The following is a 23,199-nucleotide window of genomic DNA, read 5'->3' on the forward strand; positions in this document are numbered from 1 at the left end:
AGACAGATACTTATTACTGTGGCAGTTTCATCAAGTCCACCTGAAAGGTAACCACAATGCCATCCTTTCATCTCTAGGTTGCAAAACTGTTTTCCTTATATATAAGGAAAATATAAGGAACCATTACATATATATATATATATATATATATATGTATATATAAATATAAACATATATATATATATATATATATATATATATATATATATATATATATACACACACATACATATATTTCCTTATTATGAAAATGACCCACCCCTCACAGTAACTGACAGCACATTTTAAAAAATCTAGAACATAATACTGAGAATTAACACTTATTAGGCATTCAATGCCCTGAACAACAGGGTATTAATTGCACCTAGCAACAATATGGTTAGAGGTGAGCAGACAGGTTATGACTATCATATTTTTTAAAATCACACTTTTTAAAAAAACATCTTTAAACAAGATTTTAAATTGTTTAGATTAATCGTTTACTGATTAATAATAGGTATATGGATTAGTAGACATATGAATATGGATATGAACATTTGAGTTTAATTTTAATTATTTTAAACATATGGAAATAGTGTGGGAAGAAATAGCCAGGGAATTGTTATGGCTAGGCTTGTATAGGCCCTAGGGCTGATAGCCTAGTACCAACCTATGAACCTATGAAATATTTTAATATTTATGTCCAACAAGATAGTTTACAGTAATTTTCTAATAATATTTTATTTTGTTCATATTCCAATTTATTCTATCATTATAATTTAATGCATGGTTAATATATTTTCCTTATAAGTGTACATTCATGGAGGGCTTACTAAATTTGTGTGTATGTACCTTTAAAATCTAATTTACAGCAGTGACATTTCATACTGCATGGTTTAAAACCACTAGGGTTTACTTACTTGAATATTTCTGAAGAAGTCCAGAAATTTTTAATGGATGAAAGTGCTTAACTTATTGTGGTTCGTTTCATTAAATTTATTTTACTAGATATCCTGTGTTTCATTTAGGCAGAATAGTATTGTGTTTCCGTGTTGGTGCATTCTTTCTATGTATAGCAGTTGGTAATGACCATCTTGACTTTGGCTAGTCATGACCAACAGAAACAAACAGAAAGACTTGAAGCATAGGTTCATAGGTTCATAGGTTAGTACTAGGCTATCAGCCCTAGGGCCTATACAAGCCTAGCCATAACAATTCCCTGAATATTTCTTCCCACATTATTTACTTTCCTAGACCCCTGTCTAGCAGGGCGACTGACGTGATCCCTGGGGTGAATTTCCTTTCTCCCATCCAATCGTCAAGGTTCCTCTTGAAGAGGTCCAAAGAGGCACTCTGCTTGACATGTATGGGCAATCTATTCCAGAGTCTGGGGAGTCTCTAGGTCAGGAACCTATCCCTCCAACATGTTTTGTTTATTGTGATGACAAGGTTTAGATCCCTGGAGCGTGTAGCTCTGAGGGATTGGGATTTCTTTAAGTGTAGCATGTCCAACAGCTCTGGGTTTGACATGGCCTTGTATGTTAAGCAGAGATCGCCTCTGAGTAGACGATATGCAACAGAGTATAGCTGGAGTTTTTTAAGGCGGTCAGCATAGGGCATCTGCTTTAGGCCTGTGATTCTTTTAGTGAGGTATTTCTGAGGCCTTTCCAGTTGTTGCAGATGTCTTGAGAGGTACATACCAAATCGGGCATTGTATTCTATAATGGGTCTAATGAGGGATGAGTACAGTGGGACAATGACCTCCTTTTTTCTAGATGAAAAGCCCTTCGTGATTAGGTGTGCCACATAGAAGGATTTCCTGACTGTTGTGGCGATGTGGTTATCGAAGGTGAGACCACTGTCCACCTGTGTCACTAAGTCTCTTATCACACTTTCTGTGTTTAGTGTACTGCCACCTATATGGTAATTCACGGATACATGTTTTTTCCCAAAGGGGATAACAATACATTTCTTGGCATTGAGCTTGAGCCCATGGCTCTGGCACCAAGCATCTGTTTCTGTAAGGCCCTTTTGTAGAGTATCCACATCATTTGGGGATTCAATAATGGCTCCGAGTTTGCAGTCATCTGCAAACTTTGTTAGCCAGAGTCCATTAGTGTTGACCTGTACTTCAGAGAAGTAGATGCCAAACAAGAGCGGCCCCAGGACTGAACCCTGAGGTACTCCACTTGTCACTTGTCTGGAGCTGGATTTGGAGTCGGCTACTTTTACAGTGTGGGTTCTATCAGTAAGCCATTTAGCAACCCATTGGGTGACATAGGGATTAATGCCCAACTTAGTAAGTTTATCTATGATTTCAGAGTGGGGGATGGTGTCAAAGGCCTTGGCAAGGTCTAGATAGGCTGTGTGGACCACCTTACCCTTGTCCATGGCTCTGGAGACTGATTCAAAGAAGTCAATCAGGTTCAGGAGACAAGATCGCCCTTCACAAACCCAAACTGGGTGGGGTCCAGTGTTTGAAGGTTGCCAATGTCTTTGTTTATAAGTTCCATGATAATACGCTCCATGGCCTTGCAGATAAGGCTTGTCAGACTGATGGGACGGTAGTTTCCGGGATCCAAGGTGGATCCCCCCTTGTGGATTGGGATAACTATAGCTCTGCACCACTCAGTGGGCACGAAACCTGATGTGAGGCTATGATTAAACATGACACTTAGGTGAGGTGCCAGTTCATATTGTAGTTCATGTAGTACACAGCCCGGGATGTCATCTGGTCCCATGGATGCTGTATTCTTGGCTTTAGAGAGTGCGTTTTGTACCTGTGTGGCCGTTATTACTGGAATTTGGCAATCTTCTGGTATTGAGATAGGCCATTTAGGGGGTGAGAGTGGGGTGAAGTTGGCACTGAATCGATCTGCCAGGATATTGGCAATATCCTTCGGATCAGTATATTTAATGCCATTCTGTTTTAGCTCAGAGCAGATCTGAGCATTGCCATTTAGATTCTTGACATAATTATACAATGCTTTGTGGTTGTCTTTGGAATCTTTGGCAATTTTATTTTCGTAACTAGCTTTGGAGGATTTTATGAGGCATCTCAGTTTCTTACTGAGGCTAGTAAGGAGTTTTTGCATCCTGGGATTTTCCTCTTTTCTGCAAAAGTTTCTTCCTTTTGTTGTAAAGTTTGTTTATGGCAGGGGACCACCAGATTGGCTTCCTTTTTTTGGATGAGAGCATTTTGGTTCTATTTGGGATGGCACGATTCATGCATGAGTGGATGTGCTCGTACAGTGCCGTAGTGTAGGATTCAGCAGTTGAACTTTCAGTTCCCGTCTGCATGGGTGTCATGAAGTTTGCCACTTCTGACTTGAGTAGCATGAAGTTGGATTTTTTTTGGGGTGTTTTCTTTACGGGGGGGGGGGGGGGGATGTGGATGTTAAGGGTGATTAGCTTATGGTCAGACCTGACTAACGAGGGGGTGACCATAGGTATGGAGCATTGATTTCCCATGTTGGTAATGACCAGGTCTAGGATATTGGAGCCCCTGGTGGGACTATGGATTAGTTGATCCAGGGCGTTGGAATTTGTGAATTCCAAGAACCGCTAAAGGTGTTGGGACATGAGTAGTTTTCCCAGTTAATGGCAGGGTAGTTAAAATCATCCAGTATTAGGGTATTTGGTTGTATCTTAATATTTTCCAGTATGTTTAGAAAGGTGTGGTGAGAATCTTGGGGCACGGTGGGCGTCTGTAGCAAGCTGCAATATGGCTTGCAGTCTTACCTAGTGTTAGTTGCACTTGGAGAATTTCAGACACATTGTGTTGGCCAACTAGCCTGGTGGTGTGAATATCCTTGGTGAATATTGACACTCCTCCACCTTTAGTGTTTCAGTCCTGGTTTGGTGGCCGAAAAGTGTGGTAAGAGTTGTAGCCTGGTATTGCAGGGGTGCTCTCTGGAGCCTTGAACCAGGTCTCAGTTACTGCACAGATATCGATGTTCTCCATTTTTAGGAGTGCCTCAAGAGAGTGCATTTTGAGGTTTAGACTTCTAGCATTGAGTAGCATTACCTTCAGATTTTGCATGCTTGTACCTGTTATGGTGGTGGTTTTGTCCTTTGAAGTTTGCCTAAAAGGCACTATAGGGGTGGCAAGAACCTTAGCCAGTAACCTGAATCCCAGGGCGACAGGTGCAGACCATCTCTAGCAAAGCATCGTGGTCTGTCAATCATGTCATCCCAGGCAGACAGATACTGGATCCCCTTTGAATGACACCATAAGCTTAGCCAATTGTTGAAGTCAATCATTTTATCCTTATATTGTGGTATCATTCTGGGCGAAGGCAGGATGCTACTCAGGGCTAGGGTCATACCTGCCTGGGCCACATGATCTGAGAGCTCTTCCATGTCTCTTTTCATGTAGTCCAGGGAGGTACGTCTCAAGTCATTCACTCCAACATGGACAATGACAGTCATATTTGTACTTGTTGTGGAGTGACTTGAGTGCATGCGTTATGTGGCGGATCCTGGCACCCGACAGGCAGCTGACTGTAACTTTCTCCTTATTCAACCTGGTGAGAGGGACATCAGTGTGCCGGACTATAGAGTCACCTATGACTAAAGTGTTAGGTACATTGTCTTGCCTTAGGGGCTGTTGCTGGGTGGCACACTGGTGTTGTGAATTATGTGACACATTCGTTGTGATTGGTGTTTGTTTGCGTTTCAGCTTCAGAGGTCTTTGTTGCTTGGGCAGGTTACAGTTAAGGGCCTCTGCATATGTGGATTTAGTGTTGCTATATGTGGGTGTTGGTGGTGCTGGTTTAGAAGGGCTATGCGTTGCTTGAGGTGTAGTGTGGGTGTTAACCTTCTCCTCTTGACTGTTTAGCACAATCTTGGGTGGAGAGAGCTTTGCTTCCATTTTGGCTATATAAGTGCATCTCTCACAGGTTGTAGTGTTGGGTGGTAGGAGGAGAGGGTTGTCTGTGTACATGAGGCAATTGCTGCATTGCCCCAGTATGCCCAGATTCACCAGGTGGACAGGAGAAATCACTGGAAGCTGACCCTTGGACATGCCTGGTTTGGGGCATTTTTTTTTGTAAAGTATAGGAGCTGTTTCCTTAGCAAGGTACTTTGCAATTATAGGCTGTTTAGTGCCTACTATTAATTTCTCCTTGTTAACAAGGAGAGTGCAGTGTTTGTATGAGTTTAAGGCTTCCCAGTGCTTTCCAGCAGGTATTAGAGAAAGTGCTAGTCACAGGGATGCTTAAAGGTAAGATTGAAAAGAATGCACTCTGCAGTGTGCACTAGAGAAGTTAGATGTGAAAGTAGGTAACTTGAGTTTTACCTGTTTAAAAAGTTAAGGTTTAGTGGAGAGTTACTATTTTTAAAACAGCAAGATGGACTGAAAGGGGTGGTCACTTTTGTATTTTGGTACTATGAAATACTGTAGGATGGCCAATAAATTTAAATAATTGAAGGGGTGGGATTTCAAAAGTGATGGTTTTGTGATTACTCACATAAGCCAGTTATCTAAAAAAAACATCAGAAATTAGGCCTACTTAAGAAAGCCAGGCCATATTCTCACTGACTGCAGCAGGGAAGTATCTGTAAATTCTATATTACTTCCAAGCCTGCTTTATGCATTTACAATTTTCACTAATCTTCAAACTATATTAGTGAACAAGCGTGAACAATGTTATAATAAAATAAGGAAAGTTGTATCCAGTCTCCCAAAATGGACCCATAACTGCATTCCTCTGCAGAACCCACATTGGAACTACCATATCGCATATCATATACAGTTCATAATGGTACATAAAATAACATACCATTCCTCAAACTCCCCATTCATTAGTAATACAATAAAATGGTACAAACCCAAAAGGAACCTTTGATCAGAGGATCAACACTTAGTCCAATCCCAAAAATTCAGTAACTCATGTGAGGACTCTATGCTCAGTAAGCAAAGCTAAACTATGGAATAGCATTCTTTTTACCATCAGACAAACTACTCATGTTGAGAAGCAATACAAAAGAAAAATGTGAGTGTTTATGCACAAGTAAATATACTAGATATGCAAAGTTCAACTGAGATATCAAGGAAAAGTGTTGTTAGTATATTACTTTGAATTTCTCAGGAGACTGCAACCAATGTAATTTTTTGTGGGATACAACAATACACTGACAAGCAGAAGTAACAGGTAAGAACAGAGGCAAGAAAACATTGGTGGAAGTCCACTATAGTGGTCAAAGACTTCTGCTGTACCTCTTGAGACATGAGTACGAATCCTATCACCCCTAACCTGCATACTGCATGACTTTAAAAAGTTGTATGAATTCATTCTGTTTCAACAGCATCATAAAAATGGACTTCTGGTTTAACATATCTCATTCAGTTGCGAAAGCAGAATTATTTCTCTCAAGCTAGGCATGTCAACAAACACAATTAAATATTCGGAGGCTATCATCTGGATTCTTTACTCAGTTGTGAAGTTCATACATAAAGTAATATAAAGACAAATTATAGAAAACGAAGCAATGAGTCAATAATAAAATCCTTTTAAATACAGAAAGTCAAAGTTATTTGCAAAAATGTTTCAAACAGGTCCAACATTTTATCATTTATATGCAACACTGTAACTTTAAAACACAGTACAAACTGCTTACGTTTAGTGAAAGTGAATTCTGCTCTTCATACATCACATCAGTGTTATCTTGTAGCTTACAGTTCACTTGCTGATGAGTAAACTCCAAGTGCTACCACTGTACATCAAAAATTATTTGCTCTGCCCAGTAGTGCAGCTCCAGCAATCTGTGAGAGGGATGATTATTATTATTATTATTAAGAGAATGTCCTGTTCTTTTAACTACGTAAATGTCCACTTAGGAGTACTAGTGACAAAACCAATGTATTACTGCAGTGGCTAGAACTGCTGTCTCAAAGTTCTTGGTCCTCCAGTGTGCTTCTTAACTGAACTGCCTTCTGTGTGAAGTCTGCACTTTCTCCCTGTGTCTGTCTCAGTTTCCAGGGGGTGATCTAGTTTTCTCACACATCTTAAATATGTGCTGCAGCTGAACTGGTGAGAATCTAAATTGCCCCCAGGTGTCGCATGTGTATGTGTATGTGTGTGCATGTGCGTGTTTGTGTGCATGTGCGTGTGTGTGTGTGTGTGTGTGTGTGTGTGTGTGTGTGTGTGTGTGTGTGTGTGTGTGTGTGTGTGTGTGTGTGTGTGTGTGTGTGTGTGTGTGTGTGTGTATACCCTGCAAAGGGCTGGCACTGTTTCAGAATGAGTTTCAATACCTTGCTCCCACAGTCTCACTGGATTTCGTCTTTTGCTTCCGCAGGCCTGCATTGGATTACATGATTAATCACAGAATGATGACCAATTTAATGATTTCTGCTTCTGTGACAAAGTGTATAAGGACAAAGACAAGGCTTCACTGAACTGAGTTAGATGTTAGGTTAATTTAATGATAATAATTGTGCATACGTCAATGGAAACAGTTCATGTGCTGTAGGCTTCAGAAACATATTCCACAAGAATATATTTGATGTACTGACAGGAATACACTAGACAATCTCGACGTACTGAAATGTCGAATTTCAGTACGTCAAGACTGAATAGTGGAAAGTGCAGTTACCTGGAACTGCACTATGTCGAATCCGCTGCTACCATGGTGTCGCGTTCGTGATATGTGGTGCGGTTTGTGGATTTATCCGAGGTTTCAGGTAAGTGTTGTGTGTTTGAGTATACCTGGTAGGGATTTTAGTGTGTGTGAGGTAATATTTTTTGTGTGTTTGTGTGTTTAGTGCAACCTCGGAGTTAGAATATATAAGTGGGGGGGCACAGCACCCCACATGGGGGGGTGCAGGGGGGCTTGCCCCCCTGCTTATAGGTAGGTTAGGTGGGTTTGTGTGTGTGTTGTTATGTTTGTTTAGTTAGGTAGGTGTATGTGTGTGTGATTATGTGCTGGTTTGTGTGTGTGTGTGAATGGTCGCGGTTGTGGTATTCGTGATTATGGGTTTTCGTGTATGTGGGTTTTCCACTATTCAGTCTCGAAATACTGAAATTCGACATTTCAGTATTTCAATATTGTATAGTAAATCCACTGTCAAACAGGATTCTCAAAAGCTGCCATTTCAAAGATTTATGTTCATGCACATTAATTTTCATTTTTCCAGAAAAATACTTACTCTCCACTGTCCAAGCTCTGAAATATCACGAGTTTTACAATGGAATGCAAAAATATTAGTATAAACCAACAAAGAAATGAAACTTTAAACAGCAGCAACATTCAAAATGTTTAGTGTAACAACCACATTTTCAGTCTGAAAAAGCATTTCCTTTGTAGATGTAGTTATGAATGCTACAGCCAGAAATACAAATGGCTCATGGGAAGAAGAAGAAACAGTTGACAGTGTGGGGACCATAGTTTGCAATTTTTACACTTGCCTTTTGATATGGCTGCATACCTTTCAGGTGATTTATTTAGGCTGCAAATAATTTGTTTCAATAACTTCTTTTTTGAACATTCATGTATGTTAAAGTCCAGTTTTGTACAACTTATAATATCAGTACAAAGACAGTGGAGGCACGTTTTTTCAAGGCATACACCTAGACTTTCACTGGTTAGTTGTTCTTATCTGAGTTAAAATGACTATAAATAATACTAGCAATAAGAAAGGTTGCTTACTAAAACACAGAAGGAACCAGCAATAATAAGGATCACATACTGGAATGTGTGTAATTTTCACTTAAAAATTACTTATAGACAGTTGATGTAACTGTTTCACCTTCTGTATATGGTTGAGAAAATGCCCTCCAGCACTTCAGCACTTAAAGGGGTAAATATTTTAGCATAGAATATATCATTGTCTAGTGCTTGAACCAAATTCTTTATTTCCATGTATTATACAACCCATAATCAATACCTTAACCAGAAGCCAATATTATTAGTTTCTTCTTTTATTTGCCCATCCAATTGTCCTTATTGCTAGGCTAGACTAGAATATAGACTGCATATAATTAACTTAGTGCTCAAATCTTATCAATCTATATTTACTATTTTTCTTGAACTATCTTAATCCAGGAACCAAACACTATATATTATTTTTCCCCTGACACACTTCACACCCTTGGTCACAATAGATGATCTCCATCTAGTATACCCTCTGTTCTAGCCTTACTGCACTCTGTATACTCAGGCAATGTAGGAATTCCCTGATGTTCACAGATAATATTTTACTTAAGCTGTTATTGTCTTTGTGAGAGATGCAAGTACTTAGCTAAATTTAAGGCCACACTCTGACAAACAAATCCATCCTGTGACCATCGTTCACACACACCACACTCCACACATACACACACTAAATTATCATACACTGAGACACTAAAAAGATCCCTTGCCCAAACCACAATGGGCTAGCAGATGCAAGGCCCAGCATAAACTAAACAGTACAACACTAATTACATGTAACACAACTGAGAGTAAACACTAAATAGTACAACCTAGGCCAGTTACATCAAAGCAATACTTAAAAACACAAACAGAAATGTACTAGTGATTGGTGACTCCATAATTAGGGACACATATTCCACATTCACAAGGCTGGACAAAGGCAGGGTGACAGTGAGCTGCCTTTCAGAAGCTGAGATTGCTGACACTACCAGGGCCCTTAGGACTCTTCAACCAGCCAAATATAAGTATGGCATGGTGGAGGCCCAGATGTGGAAAATAATCTGGTGCACAGAGCCCTGATGGATATGGACAGAGAGACATAACACTGCTCTCCATGCATATCACAAGTGCAGGAAAGACAGACGTATTGAGTGGAAGCTTTCCATCACCAAAAATGATGCCAAGGTACAAAGAAAAGATGACTGGCTTTAACAATTTGCTAAACATCCAATGTCATTCTAGGTGGATCCAGTGGGTGTCAGTGTGGGATGAAATGCTTGACAACCATTCTTGCTTCACTAGGGACAGTTTGCACTTTTCATTCCAAAGCTTCCACAAAATGGTGAAAGCTTTTGCAATCCTCAATGTGCCATTTTTAGGCAAAGTCCAGTTTATAAACTTCCCAACCTAACTTCTAAAACAACTCAACCATCAGACCATATTAAGGTGGCTTTACTTAATGCAAGAAGTCGAAACAACAGCATGCCACACCTTGAGGCCCTCTTGCATTTGGAGCACATTCTTGTATGTGCTTTTATAGAAACTTGGTTTAAATTCCCCAAGAGCCCTCCCTCGATACATGTGTTTTGTAGTAATCACTCATTTAGACCTGAGCTTAACTGTGGGGATGTACCTGCATTTGTTAGACACCACATTATCTCAAGACAGATACAAAGAGACCCTCAAGCTGAGCTTATTGAAATTCAAATCATGCTAAACAAGAGCAGCTATCAATTCACAGCATATGACAAAGCCTTCTCCATGTTTCCAGATCGTACCCAATTCGGCTTCATCAAGGGCAGATCCTCCCTGTTAGAGCTGGTGGACTTCTTTAAAAATGTGACCATGGCCACTGATGAGGGCAAATCTGTGCATACAGCATACCTCAATTTGCCAAAGGCTTTCAACACAATCCCGCATTCAGGTATTACAGATAAACTTAGCAAACTGAATATAAACCCCTTCATTGTAAGATGGGTTGCCAACTGGGTCTCAGACTGGACACACACTATCAAAATGGGTGACTCCACATCAACTAGCAAACCTATTACCAGTGGGGTGCCACAGGGGTGAGTGGTGGGCCCTCTACTGTTTGGTATACACTTCTCAGAAGTTCAGGTCAAAATTAAGGGTTTGTGGCTAACCAAGTTTACAGATGACTGCAAACTAAGTGCAATCATTAAATCCCCAAATGATGTCAGTATACTCAAGGATGGTCACACAAAGACCAACGACTGGTGTATTACTCACAGTCTCAAAATGAATGCAAAGAAATGTATCATCATTCCCTTTGGCACAATGTCCTCTCACACTGTCAAATCAACAACAATACCCTAAGTACCCACAAAGTGGTAGGGGACCTGGGATCACAGGTTGACTACAACGTTAATTTTGACCACCATGTGTCTACTGTAGTAAGGAAGGCTTTCTACTTAGCACACTTGATTAGTAAAGGCATCGCCTCAAGAGCAAAAGAGGTTAAAACCCTGCTATACTTTGCACTAATCCAGCCCATAATTGAGTATAATGTCCCATTTGGCATGGACTGTACAAAGTACCTGCAGCAACTGAAGAGACCTCAGGGGTTTCTAACAACGAATATCAAGGGGTTCCAGTATGTGCCTTACACAAACCAACTAAAGTCACTGTCACCAGGGCTGGATTAATGCCGAGTATAGCAGGGCTATAACCTCTTTTGCTCTCGAGGCGATGCCTTTACTATAGACTTCTTGGGAGACTTATGCCCAGCCTACAGAGCAATCCAAGACCCAAACCTAATGAACTTGCTACATATCAGTAAATCAAACGGGACTAGGGCTATCCATTCCAGGGACCTAAATATGGCCTGTAACTTAAATAGGACATGCTAGAGGGACAGATTTATATCCCAGCAACTGGCACTTCTTTGGAACAGGCTACTAATTCATGTGAAACAGAGCACCTCTATGGCGCTGTTCAAGAGGAACCTGGACAAATAGATGTGGCACCATAAATTCTTACCAGGGATAGTGTCAACAACCCTCCTGGACATGGGCAGTCATCACTAAATGCAATCCTGGGTATTGACTAGCATTTCTGTGGTATTACATTGGGATGAAACGGCTAGGCTTAAAATGACCTTCAGGTCAATAGCCTAGTAATCTCCTATGAAACTACGAACATCATGCACAACATTCCTAAATATGGAAAGCTTCCACTGGAATGATGAACTCTTCATAGGTAGGCATGATGTTATCCTAGGTGATTTTTAACTACCATTTAATTAACTATGAAACATATATCACCATCGTAGGACATGCACAAAGCTTCTTACATTTTGTAAACAAAAACTCCCTGGACCAAATTATTAAATAACTTACTAGAGAATGGAATATGCTTGAACTGGTCTTAACAAACTTAGAACCTGTATGTACCACTCTTCAAAAGTACCCCCCCCCCCCCCCCACTGGTCAAGTAAGTCCAGAAACTAGTAAATTTATCAGAATTTCCAAACACTGTAAAGCTGACTGGTCACACACATTTTATGACTGTTAATCTTTAAAAATTTACTGGAAAGAAACTGAACATTTTTTCAAGCATTATGGATTAACAATTTTTCTTTAGATAAGAAATGAATACTATTCAACATCCTGATGATTCTCAAATGACCAGAGAAAATTGTTATACATTATGGACTATTGTTACTGTGGTGAGTAAATATATAAGAAGATGGAAAAAAAGACACTTCACCCCTATTCAAAGAATACTTATCATCACTTCAAGACCTCGTGCAAAGGGAGACCATCATAAAGAAAAACAGAATATTTCCAAAACCCTTTATAAAGAATCCATGCAGTAAAATATCTTCTCGTATTAATATCTATCTACAAAATTATATAGCTTTTAATTAAAAAAGATTTAAAAACATTATCTAAGCAAGATTACATACTTTAAATAAAATACATATTTAATTTTGATTGTCATAAATGTGTACTTATATTTTTTTCTTTTCTTTCAGGCATACAGTATAAATACTGTACATGGTTATATCTTGTTTTTCTTTTTTTGAAAACGTTTTTTATATTGATGTAGAGATTACTTAAAGAAAATGTTTATTACTAAATAAAATATATTAATATGTTTATTGTAAAAAAGTTAATATAAACTTGGAAAAAATCCAAATCATTAGAATCAAATATCACAGAATTCAAGGGGTTCCAACATACAAACCTCTTACAATTCTAAGAAGTCTCTAAATTTGAATGCAATTGTATTAACTATGATGTTGCTCCTTAAAGAGTTACACAGAAAATTTCACCTTGCACTGGTACAAATGTATTAAACTGACAGTCCCAACAAGATCCATGCAAATGGAGGAGGTCTAAAAACAAACAAGCATGGTGGTCCTCAAGCATTAATGAACTATGTAATAAAAGACAGAAATAAACTTCTAAGCCTGTGTAGCAAAACAAATGACCCCAAATTAAGCAGAACATCAAACAACTAGATAATAAACTAAAAATGGACATAAGAAAAACAAAACCATCCCATGAACTCAGACTAGAAAAAGAAGCTAAATGCAGTTACAAATCATTCATTAGTTATGATAGAAAAATAAGTAATAATATCCAACATTGTTCTGAACTTATTCATAATTGTACAATTTACTCTGTTCAGTAGATACTTCCAACATACTGGCAAACAAATTTAGCACCAACTTCACCCAAGAGACATTTATTCCAAGCTTCATTATCCTTGATGGAATCAAGCCACTAACCATAATGACAGAGCATGTACTAAAGGTTCTCTTAAAAATATACCTCATCCATTGGGCCTGGTAACTACCTAGTCACCTAATTAATAGCACTAACCAAGCACTGGCACATCCACACCTCAACCTCTTCAACAAGATTTTAGCAACTGACTTTGTTTCATAGGGGTGGTGCATGGCTTTTGTGATGCCACTCTATAACGGTGACCCCACCACAGACCCCAGGAATTTCATACCTGTCAGCCTACCAATTCTTATATGCAAGGCCATGGAATGCATCAAAACTGACCCAATTGACTATTACATCAAAAATCTTATCAGACTCCATCCCTTCCAATTTGCCTTTGTTAAAGATCCTGTCAAATGAATCTTGTGAACTTCTTTGAGAGAGCTACGTAGGCTACAGACAAGCTGTCCACATAGTGTACCTTGACCTTGCCAAGACATTTGATACTGTACCACATACAAATGCAACAGACAAGTCGAAAGAGCTCTAAACTTAATCAATGTGGTTAGGTGGATAGCCAACTGGCTTAGAGATATGACTCATGCAGTAACAGTTGGGGCTTAGTTCTCTGACAGCATGAAGGAAACCAGTAGAGTTCTGTGAGGATCTATGCTGGGACCTTTAATGTTTGGTATATACTTCTCAAACCTCTACTTTTCAAGTAAGGATCTTTGGTTAACAAAGTCTGTGGATGATTGCAAGCTGGGAGCTGTCATCTAGTACCACTTTGACATACAGACACTCACGTACCATTGTTAACAGCTGGTATACTAAAAATGGGCTCAAGCTCAGCTCAAAAAGTGTAGCATTGTTGCATTTGGTAAACATCCCTTAGGTATAGCTTACAGCATAGATAACACACCCCATCTAAATGAAAAGGTTATAAGAAAACTAGGTACTTGGGTGGACAGCTCCCTTAGGTTTGACTATCATGTTGCAATTGTGGTTAGCAAGTCCTTTTACCCTCCACACATCATGGAAAAAAGGTATTTCTTCTAGATCAAAAGAAGTCCTCACCTCCTTGTAAATTGCACTGATATACACCCATCTTTGGGTACAGTGCCTCCTTTGGCATGTACCTCACCAAACATATCAAGCAATTGGAAAGACCCCAGAGATTTGTAAATAAAAAGGTCAGGGGCCTGAAAGAAACAGTGGAGGCTTTAATCCTATACTTAGTTTCAAACATCTTCATTACTGGCAACCTGTGTCTTGTTGAGAGGGCCCTAAGGGATCCAGTAGTCCCAAGAACTCTCATACATCATTAGGTCAAACAGTCCAGCTTACACTATGGACAGAGATCTAAATCTACTCCAAGTAAATAAGACCAAGTGAAGGGATGAATTTGTCACTTAATGCCTATTCCTTCTATTCCTTCTCTGGAACAAACTCCCTCTCCAAGATAATCAGTCTGACACACTGTATGCTTTTAAAAAGGGAGCTGGACAACTGAATAGCTGTTCATAAATTCAGCCCTGATATGACTGGCTGGTTCTCCTTGAGAAGAGAGGCAAGGTTAGAATGGCCTCAAGGCTCAGTTGCCTTGTATCCTGTGATCCTGTTGATGCATATTATTCAGTCTGGACAGAAACTTGTAACTTAATTTTGTAGTAGAGGTGATTAATTTTGTAGTCCACTGTGTTCAATAATCTTGAGAAGAAAACTTTGGTTTGTTAACCTTAAATTATATACACGAGTGCTTAATTCTGGTGACACTATTTTGGTCGACAAAACATATGGTTGACAAGGGGTACGAGATCACACAATCCCAGGGTTGAGGAATAAGCCCTGTTCCCCAGAATTGTCCAATCCTGGGTATGTACATATTTATTGTTGCATGCTCCAAGGTTATTTCTCCGAGAATATTATGTGTCAAAGTTTTCTTTAGTTAGTTAGTTAGTTATTGTATTGATATTACTGATGACATTTAGGTGTTTAGATTATTTAAAGAACACTCATTTATATATGTGGGTGTGTGTGTGTGTGTGTGCCAACTGTGAGATTACATAAACCCAGAGAGGAGGTAAAAAGTAAAACATATGCAAAATGTACCATCTCACCTTTCACTGTGGGCCTGATTCCAAAAGCTCTCAGTGTTAAGTGACCACTTACACTGAGAGCAGGTTTTTTGGAATCTGGCCCCTGGTGTAAACTTTTTTTATAGATAGGCCTTATACTGAAGTAAGTCACTTACACTGAAGGGAAGTCTTTAGGAATCTGGCCCTATGTCTAACCACCTTAAACAAATGCCAACAAGTATATTACATTCTAAGTATCAGTCAACTAGCCTCCAACAAACAGTAGGACTTCACTGCTTTTTCAAGATCATTTTCACTCTAAGACTGGAGAAAAAAGAAGGAAGAATGTTTCTTTTGTGCAGCACAGCTATCTCAAGATTAATTATCTAATACGGAGAGGTTGTCGATACAGAGTTCATAGGGAAGAACTTAAATATCCACTTTGAAAAAGCAGATTCTGCTGTCACCACCTCAGATACATTCTATCAGAGGAGAAAATATGGGGGAATAGTTCAATGAAGCAGATTTCTGTGAAAATTGTCTCAATTAACTATTCTGTGTGTGTGTTTGTAATATACATACATACATACATATATATATATATATATAGGTCCACTTTCTAATCTTGAAATACTGACATCCCGAATTTCAGTACTTTGAGACCAGAATGTCGAAAGTGCAGTTATTCAAAACTGAACTTTGTCAAATCTCAGTTTCCCAACTTCATGTTAGGTTTGCTGTGGTGTGTAATATAGTATGTTCTGTCTCTTTAAGGGTATGTGGTTTGATGGCTGATGTTCGTTTCTGTACGGAGATACAGGTAAGTGTGTAATTTTTAAGGGTTTTGGTAGACATCTTTTAATATGTAATTTTTATGGGAAGTTGTAGGAGTAGGTTGGGGTAGGTAGGTGAGACTGTATGTGTGAGTGTTGAATGTGGTGATTTTTGCACGTGTACAGTGTGTATGTGTTATTAATGAGCATAAATATGACTGTCTGCAAAGGGAGTGGAGGGCAAGTAAGGGAAGGTGTGTGTTTTTTTATTTTTTCGAGTTAGTGCGACCTTGGAATTGGTATATATAATCAGAGGGGGTGCATGGGGGCTTGTCCCCCTACAGAAACGTATAGTCATGGTGTTGTTTTGAGTTATTTAGTGTTTATGTACTGTTTTGGGGGGAAGGTTGTAATTTTGTGTTGTGTTAGTTTCGCTATTTTTAATGTTCGTGATTTCGTACTTTCGTGTTTGTGAGGTTTCAAGTTTCTAGTCTCGAAATACTGAAATTCGAGATTAGAAAGTGGACCCATATATATATATATATATATATATATATATATATATATATATATATATATATATCTACGGGTTCCATACACTAGATCGAATTTTCACTAATTCGAAATAGTGCATGGAATGCTCACTGCAGCGAAAGTGCACTTAATCAAAAGTGCACTTATGCAAAGTTCAGTACAACGAACGGGTGTTGTACTGAACTTCCGTGCAGTACTCACGGACCTTAGGGTTAGGGCACAGGTCCTAACCCTAAGGTCTGTGACAACTGCAGCGCAGTGAAGGACATAGCTTTACTAACTATCCCCTTACCCTAACCCGTGCCCTAACCCTAAGGTCCGTGACTATCGCACCACAGTGGTGGACATAGCTTGTTTTTTATGTCCTCCACTGTGCTGCTGTGTTTTTGGTGAAGTGAACTTATGCAAAAGTTCACTTTCGTTAAAGTGAACTTTCGCAGAAGTGAGGCTTCCTATTACAAGTTCAAAGTAGTGAACTTTCATTCTTGTAATAGGAATCCATATATATAGATATAGATATAGCTAACACAGGAAAGCTACAAGAAAAAGTGCCCCTTAGATCAGTTTTTATTGTAGTTCTTTATGATTCAGTAAAAATAATCTGTTACGTGTTTCTCTCCTCAGAACTGTAATGAGTACAAAGTATAACAAATACATCATTAATTAACAAGGGAGGGGCAGAAATGCATGACATGGAAGGTTACAGGCACTTTGGATGTAGGAAAACAAAGCAGCAGTATCTTGACCTTTTTTCATATGACAGTTTTTCTACATTGATCTTCCTTGCACATAAATGGGATTTTCTGGTACCAGCAACATTCTAATTTTAGTCATTACACAATCCTTTCTCTACATGTGGTGAACTACTATAATGTATAACCCATCATTTGCTTCTGTACTCTTGCTCTCTGTGAGACTTCATTAACTAACGGAACATACCCGTGCAGCTCCATTTGGTAGCTTATAATATCTACGATAGCCTGTGCATCTGCAGCTGAGCCTGAGAGAGAACAGTAGATTTTGTCATGGAGTCGGCACACTTTGTCCATCACACGATTCACAATAGCTTCCCTTCACAGAGAGACAGAGAGAGAAAGACACAGAGAGAAAAACAACATGTATTAAGTCAGAGTAGAACTGAAACAAAGTAACAGACAACATAAATTATGAAAAGTCTAATGGAACAAAATTAAAATTAAATAATCTTCTATAACCTTTAAAGAAATAATAATAAAGCATACTGTTATCTATGTAGTATACTTAGCTAATAGCGTCATTACTGACTAATGATTTCCACCAAATGAGCAATAACACTCACAGAGTGGTCAAAAGGCAACTAAAGAACTTTATGAAATTGTATTTTGCATGTAATGGTATTTAACTCTTAATTAAAAAGACTTCAATAAACCCTACATGACTCGCTAATACCCATGTAAGAGTCTTGGCACAATGGGCACACAAAAGCGAGTCAATTTGCACTCAGTAAGTGTCTCTACATGATGTGTAGAGCTGCGTAAGCACGGTAAACACCGATGCATGCTAATTACTGCATAAGCAGCTGAATTGTATGTTAATCAACCAATCCAAGATGATGGAACTATTCAACAAGCTATAGAGCAATTGTGTACACTTAGTGAAGCCTTTTGCCTTGTACTCCAAAACCTACTGGAATACAGCCACAGAAACCACACTGAAGGAAAACAATGCTAGGGGCTTCTGCTGCTTTTCTTTGTGTGTATATGCAATAGGTTCAAGCAATTCTGCTGCTGATGATGATAGACCTTGGGCAAGGAAGAGAAGGGTATTTAGACCCAGTTAAACTTTTCATGGTCTGCATGAGGTGGAAATGGTACAGCACTACTGCGTGTATTCAGACACACTCCAGGAACTCTGCAACCTCTGTCATTCTCACATGAGAACAAGAGCAAACTGAGAGGAACTAATACCTGTGGAAACCAAAGTATGTGTAGCACTTAGAATATTAGCTACAGGAACCTTTGAAAGACCTACTGGGAACATTCTGGTGGTATCACAGGCATCAGCATCCAGGATCCTACATCAGTTCCTGAATGCTATGCTACAGCATGCCAGTGACTACATATATTTCCCATGTACCCCCCCCCCCCCCGAGGACACAACTAGAACTATGCAGGATTTCTACCCTGTAGCACACTCCCCTGAAGTTGCGGGTGCCACGGACTGCACACGCATTTGAGATCAAAGCACCACCCAGGGGACACAGAAGAGTTTACATCAACAGTAAGGGCTTCCACTCCATTGTAATGCTAGGGGAATCTTCCTGAATGTGTGCGCTGGCAACCCTAGCAGTTACCATGACTCCCATATCTGGCACACCTCACACCTATACCACAAGTTTTCCAGAGGTGATGCTCTACAAGACCATTTACTGAGGGATAAAGGGTATGCACTTGAACCATGGCTTATGATGCCCATCAGAAATGCAGACCCACCCAAGGAAGAATGCTATAATCAGGTACACGCTCAAACAAGAAATATCACAGAGCATGTGTTTGGACTGTTGAAGTCATGTTTTCAGTGCCTAGATACATCGGGGGGGGGGGGGGTGGCTCTGTAATATGATGTCATTATGTCTGTTGAAATTATCACAGTCTGCACTATCCTATGTAATATTATCCAGTGAAAACAGCTGCAGCAGAAACATCAGTGGCTAGGGGCAAACATTCCACCACCTCTGGCACATTCACCACACCCCCACGCAGATGAGGAGTCAGAGGGGAACCCTCAGCTGCTGTGGGTATAGGTAGACATTCGTTTGCACAATATGCCCTCACCCCAGCCAAGAAGCAATGGATAGTAGACATGTTCATGACCTAAGGGGTACACCTTTCAAATTATGCACATACATACAGTAAAACTGATGCCAGGCAACACTCACAACCTTTACGTCATGACAGAGTCAGCCCTGAATGACAACAGTTTTAAACTACAGGACTATCAAGGTAAGTGTTGAACCTGTAATAGTAAAACAATGTGTAAGAACAGGGATGAATGGCAGATACTGGCACAATGTTACTTGTAAATGTAATTAAGTAGAATGTGTGTGAGTTGTCCAGCAATGGAATCCATATGGGACATGACTTGACATATGTAATACATACTTATGCAGTTAATGAACTAACATGACTCATGTTAAATAGGCAGTATAAAAAATCATTCCAAACTCTTCTTATCCCTACATTCTCACAAATGGAGCAATAAACATGACTGCCATATCAACAATTTCAAGGTAGGAATCACAACAGTAAAATCTAATAATTCAGAAACAAAGCCAAAAACATCACAAATACATATCCTAAACACTCAGCTATCTTCCCTGTGCATCAAACAACATACATATATAATAAACCTGAATCAAAAAGATAGAAACAATGTTATGGCACAATTATCATCATTTGCACAGGGTGGGGGTTGGGGGGGCAGAAGCCAAGGATGACATAAAAAGTAGTGTGTGTGTGTGTGTGTGTGTGTGTGTGTGTGTGTGTGTGTGTGTGTGTGTGTGTGTGTGTGTGCGTGTGTGTGTGTGTGTGTCTGTGTGTAAGAAACACAGGCAAGCAGGAACGTAGATAATATCAAATTACCACTGACACAGAATGACCTACAACCCTCATTAATGCCTCATGTAGCTGGCATGTGTGAGTGTCTTTATGGGCATTCTATTTGAAATGTGTGAGTGAGTGTCTGAATGAACACAGCCAAGCTCTGTGCTAGCACTATGCCCTAGCATGTCAGACAGGAGTGAGCCATTCACGGTAGAGGTATTAGTTCATTGCTGGCTCCCCCTATTGCAAGAACTGGTTCTGCCAGGAGTTGCACTGGCATGCTCATGGCCATGGTCAGAAGTGGTTTTGGTACCTGAACATGAGCGATGTCTGCTGGATGAGCTCTCTTTATGACTATGCCCTGGTCCACGACCCCATAGCCTACCATGCCTGGGTGTGGACACCTGAACCACTGACGAAGCAGTGGAACTACTGCCACTAAAAGAGCATGATCAGGCATGGCCAGATTGGCTAACACCAGATGTTACAGCTCTGTGTCCACATGGATGACGTCCCCCTCCCAGCAGATCTTCCATCACAGACACTACCCATTCCACTGTGGCATTCATTCAATCCATTGAATTGGCCACATGGTGGAGGCAGTTACGCACGTCAGCTTGTGCCACATCTACAGCCCTACGCATATACTCGGAGGTCCTAGTGGAAAGTGTCTGTGCCACCATGACAGCCCTAAACATACAGTGAATGGCACGTAATGACACACCAGCATGAGGTGGAAGGTGGGCAACAGACCTCCTCTGATCACCCCTACCATCCCTCCTGCACGGCACCTCATCCACACCTTGGCTACAGCCAGAGTCAACTGGCACAGAAATTGCAGTAACAACACTACCCTGATCAAGTGTGTAATCCTCAACCTGTCCACTATCTGAGGGCTCAGTGGAATGGGTATGCTTAGGCATACTGTGTCTGAAGGAAATTCAGGGGATGTGTGAATCACAACCTCAGTGTCAGATTCAACCTCTGCACCTCTGTACTGTGCCTCTCTTTGGTCACCATTATCAGCAGAGCCTATTGATACTCTGACATCAGGTGGTAGGAGTCATACACTTTCACTTTTCGGATCACCTGTGATAATAAGTAACAAACACGGGAATGGAATTACTACTTCCCTTAATATTAACCAAAAACATCTGAACAAAAAGTAACCCTGGTCACCCAGTTTCAAATGTTACAGCAATACAGACTCTCATTACACCATTCATACACATACAGATAATATATATCTAAATAATGCTTAGTAAGAACAAAAACAAGACATTTGCTTAGCACGTGCAGATGTCTCAACACCTGGCATGGAAGATAAGCCTGGAAGAAATGAAGCAATGAAACACTGGCAATTAAGCATCATAATGGGGATAACAAAGGAACAGTGAATACAATTAGGATATAGGCCCTGTAAGAAATAGCTCTAACTGAAACTTGCCTGAGTCATCCACCCACATCCATGTCTACTGAACTACTCTCTTGTATAACTATGACTTATCAATAGGAACAGATAGAAAAAAACATGTATCACAAGCAGTAGCAGCCAAATATAGTCTACAAGCCAATATAATGTAGCCATATGTAAGCCTATCTGGAATTTTTCCTGGGACGCCGTTGGCTTGTTAGCCACATCAACACCAACATCAAGCACATGGTGCAAAGGCTCCCATGAGCTGTTGGGATCTTTGACAGTGGACAGGAACTCCTCAGCTGGTGTCAGTGGTAGCTCAGTATCACAACCACCCCCCTGAAGCCAGCTGTTCTTGAGCAATTGCAGTCACCCTCCTCCATGCCGATGAAATCACCTCAGTGGCCCGACGCTGCACCTGATCATAATTGTGGCCATGACCACCTACTGCATTTACATCTGTGACTAACTGTTTCCAAATCCCCTTTCTGGCATCCATATTCCCCATGTCCTCTCTTAAGTAGGAAAACTCCATGGCGCCTCATTATTACCTCATTCTCAGTGTCACTAAAAGGGGATTTTCATGGATTTATAGGTCTGTGTGCCATAATCCTATGTCACATAAAACAGAGAAGGATAAAACACATTAATAGCACATTTGTTCACAAAAACAATCAGTCTGTGTACCCACTGTCAACATAAAGCACTTGAAACACACTTCTAATTTAGTACAACAGAATGTTAGGTGGCTCTCCCCTCCCCCTCCAAAACAAAGTTTTGTGCAAACCAAAGAATACCACATAAGTAATGCATACGGTTTCAACAAAATTATCAGTCTCACTACACATTTTCAACAGAACAACAATTGAAACACACATAATTTAGGGGAATAGAATAGCAGGTTGCATCCCCACACACTCCAACAAAAATGTAAGGGCCTGTAAAAGCACCCAGTCCGTGAAAGTTTATATAGTGAAGACTAAAAAGATATGCCATTGATTAATGGGTGACAACTGCCATTAGTAAATAGTAAAGAATGCAAAATATGAATGCCAGTCAATATTCACTGTGACAACCACTCCTGTGGAGGTTGTCCTGGGCCTTCAATGAAGCATAACACTTATGTTAGTGACATGTACATTTCTCTCCAATCCCACATGAAACTGCAAATGATAAGAACATACACAGTTGTGCAGAAAGTATAACCTGTGTATCTCACCAATGTAAATGCCTGCCAAAACTGCCTATGCCAACAGTGAATTATAAGAAGTGCATATAGATTAGCCCTCATTTTTCTACTGGCTCTATAAATATATTTGTAAAGGTTTACAGAATCTAAAATGTCTTTAATAAGAGAAGCATACCTTAACAAAACAAAAACTTCTCTTCAGAGAAATCTCCTTCAAAGAAATATCAATCTTCTGTTTAGTTTGCCTCACCATCAAGTTCCCTAGCTACACAGTTACCTTTTTATAGTGCAGACTCATCCCTCTGAGCACTGTGAAG

At 39.9% G+C, this 23,199-nt stretch overlaps 1 protein-coding gene across 1 annotated transcript in view; it reads right to left on the reverse strand.

Moving 5' to 3' along the window:
* LOC122811460 (proteasome subunit beta type-9-like) overlaps window positions 1-23,199 on the reverse strand; it is a 203,749-nt gene that overhangs the window by 72,738 nt on the left and 107,812 nt on the right. Inside the window, exon 3 of the mRNA XM_044083314.1 lies at window positions 17,635-17,766. Within this exon, the coding sequence (XP_043939249.1) occupies window positions 17,635-17,766 (132 nt within the window). The remainder of the gene's footprint in view (window positions 1-17,634; window positions 17,767-23,199) is intronic.

The sequence above is a fragment of the Protopterus annectens genome, chromosome 9.part0, assembly GCF_019279795.1.
Source record: "Protopterus annectens isolate FY-2018-M chromosome 9.part0, PAN1.0, whole genome shotgun sequence".
NCBI classification, from domain to species: domain Eukaryota; kingdom Metazoa; phylum Chordata; order Ceratodontiformes; family Protopteridae; genus Protopterus; species Protopterus annectens.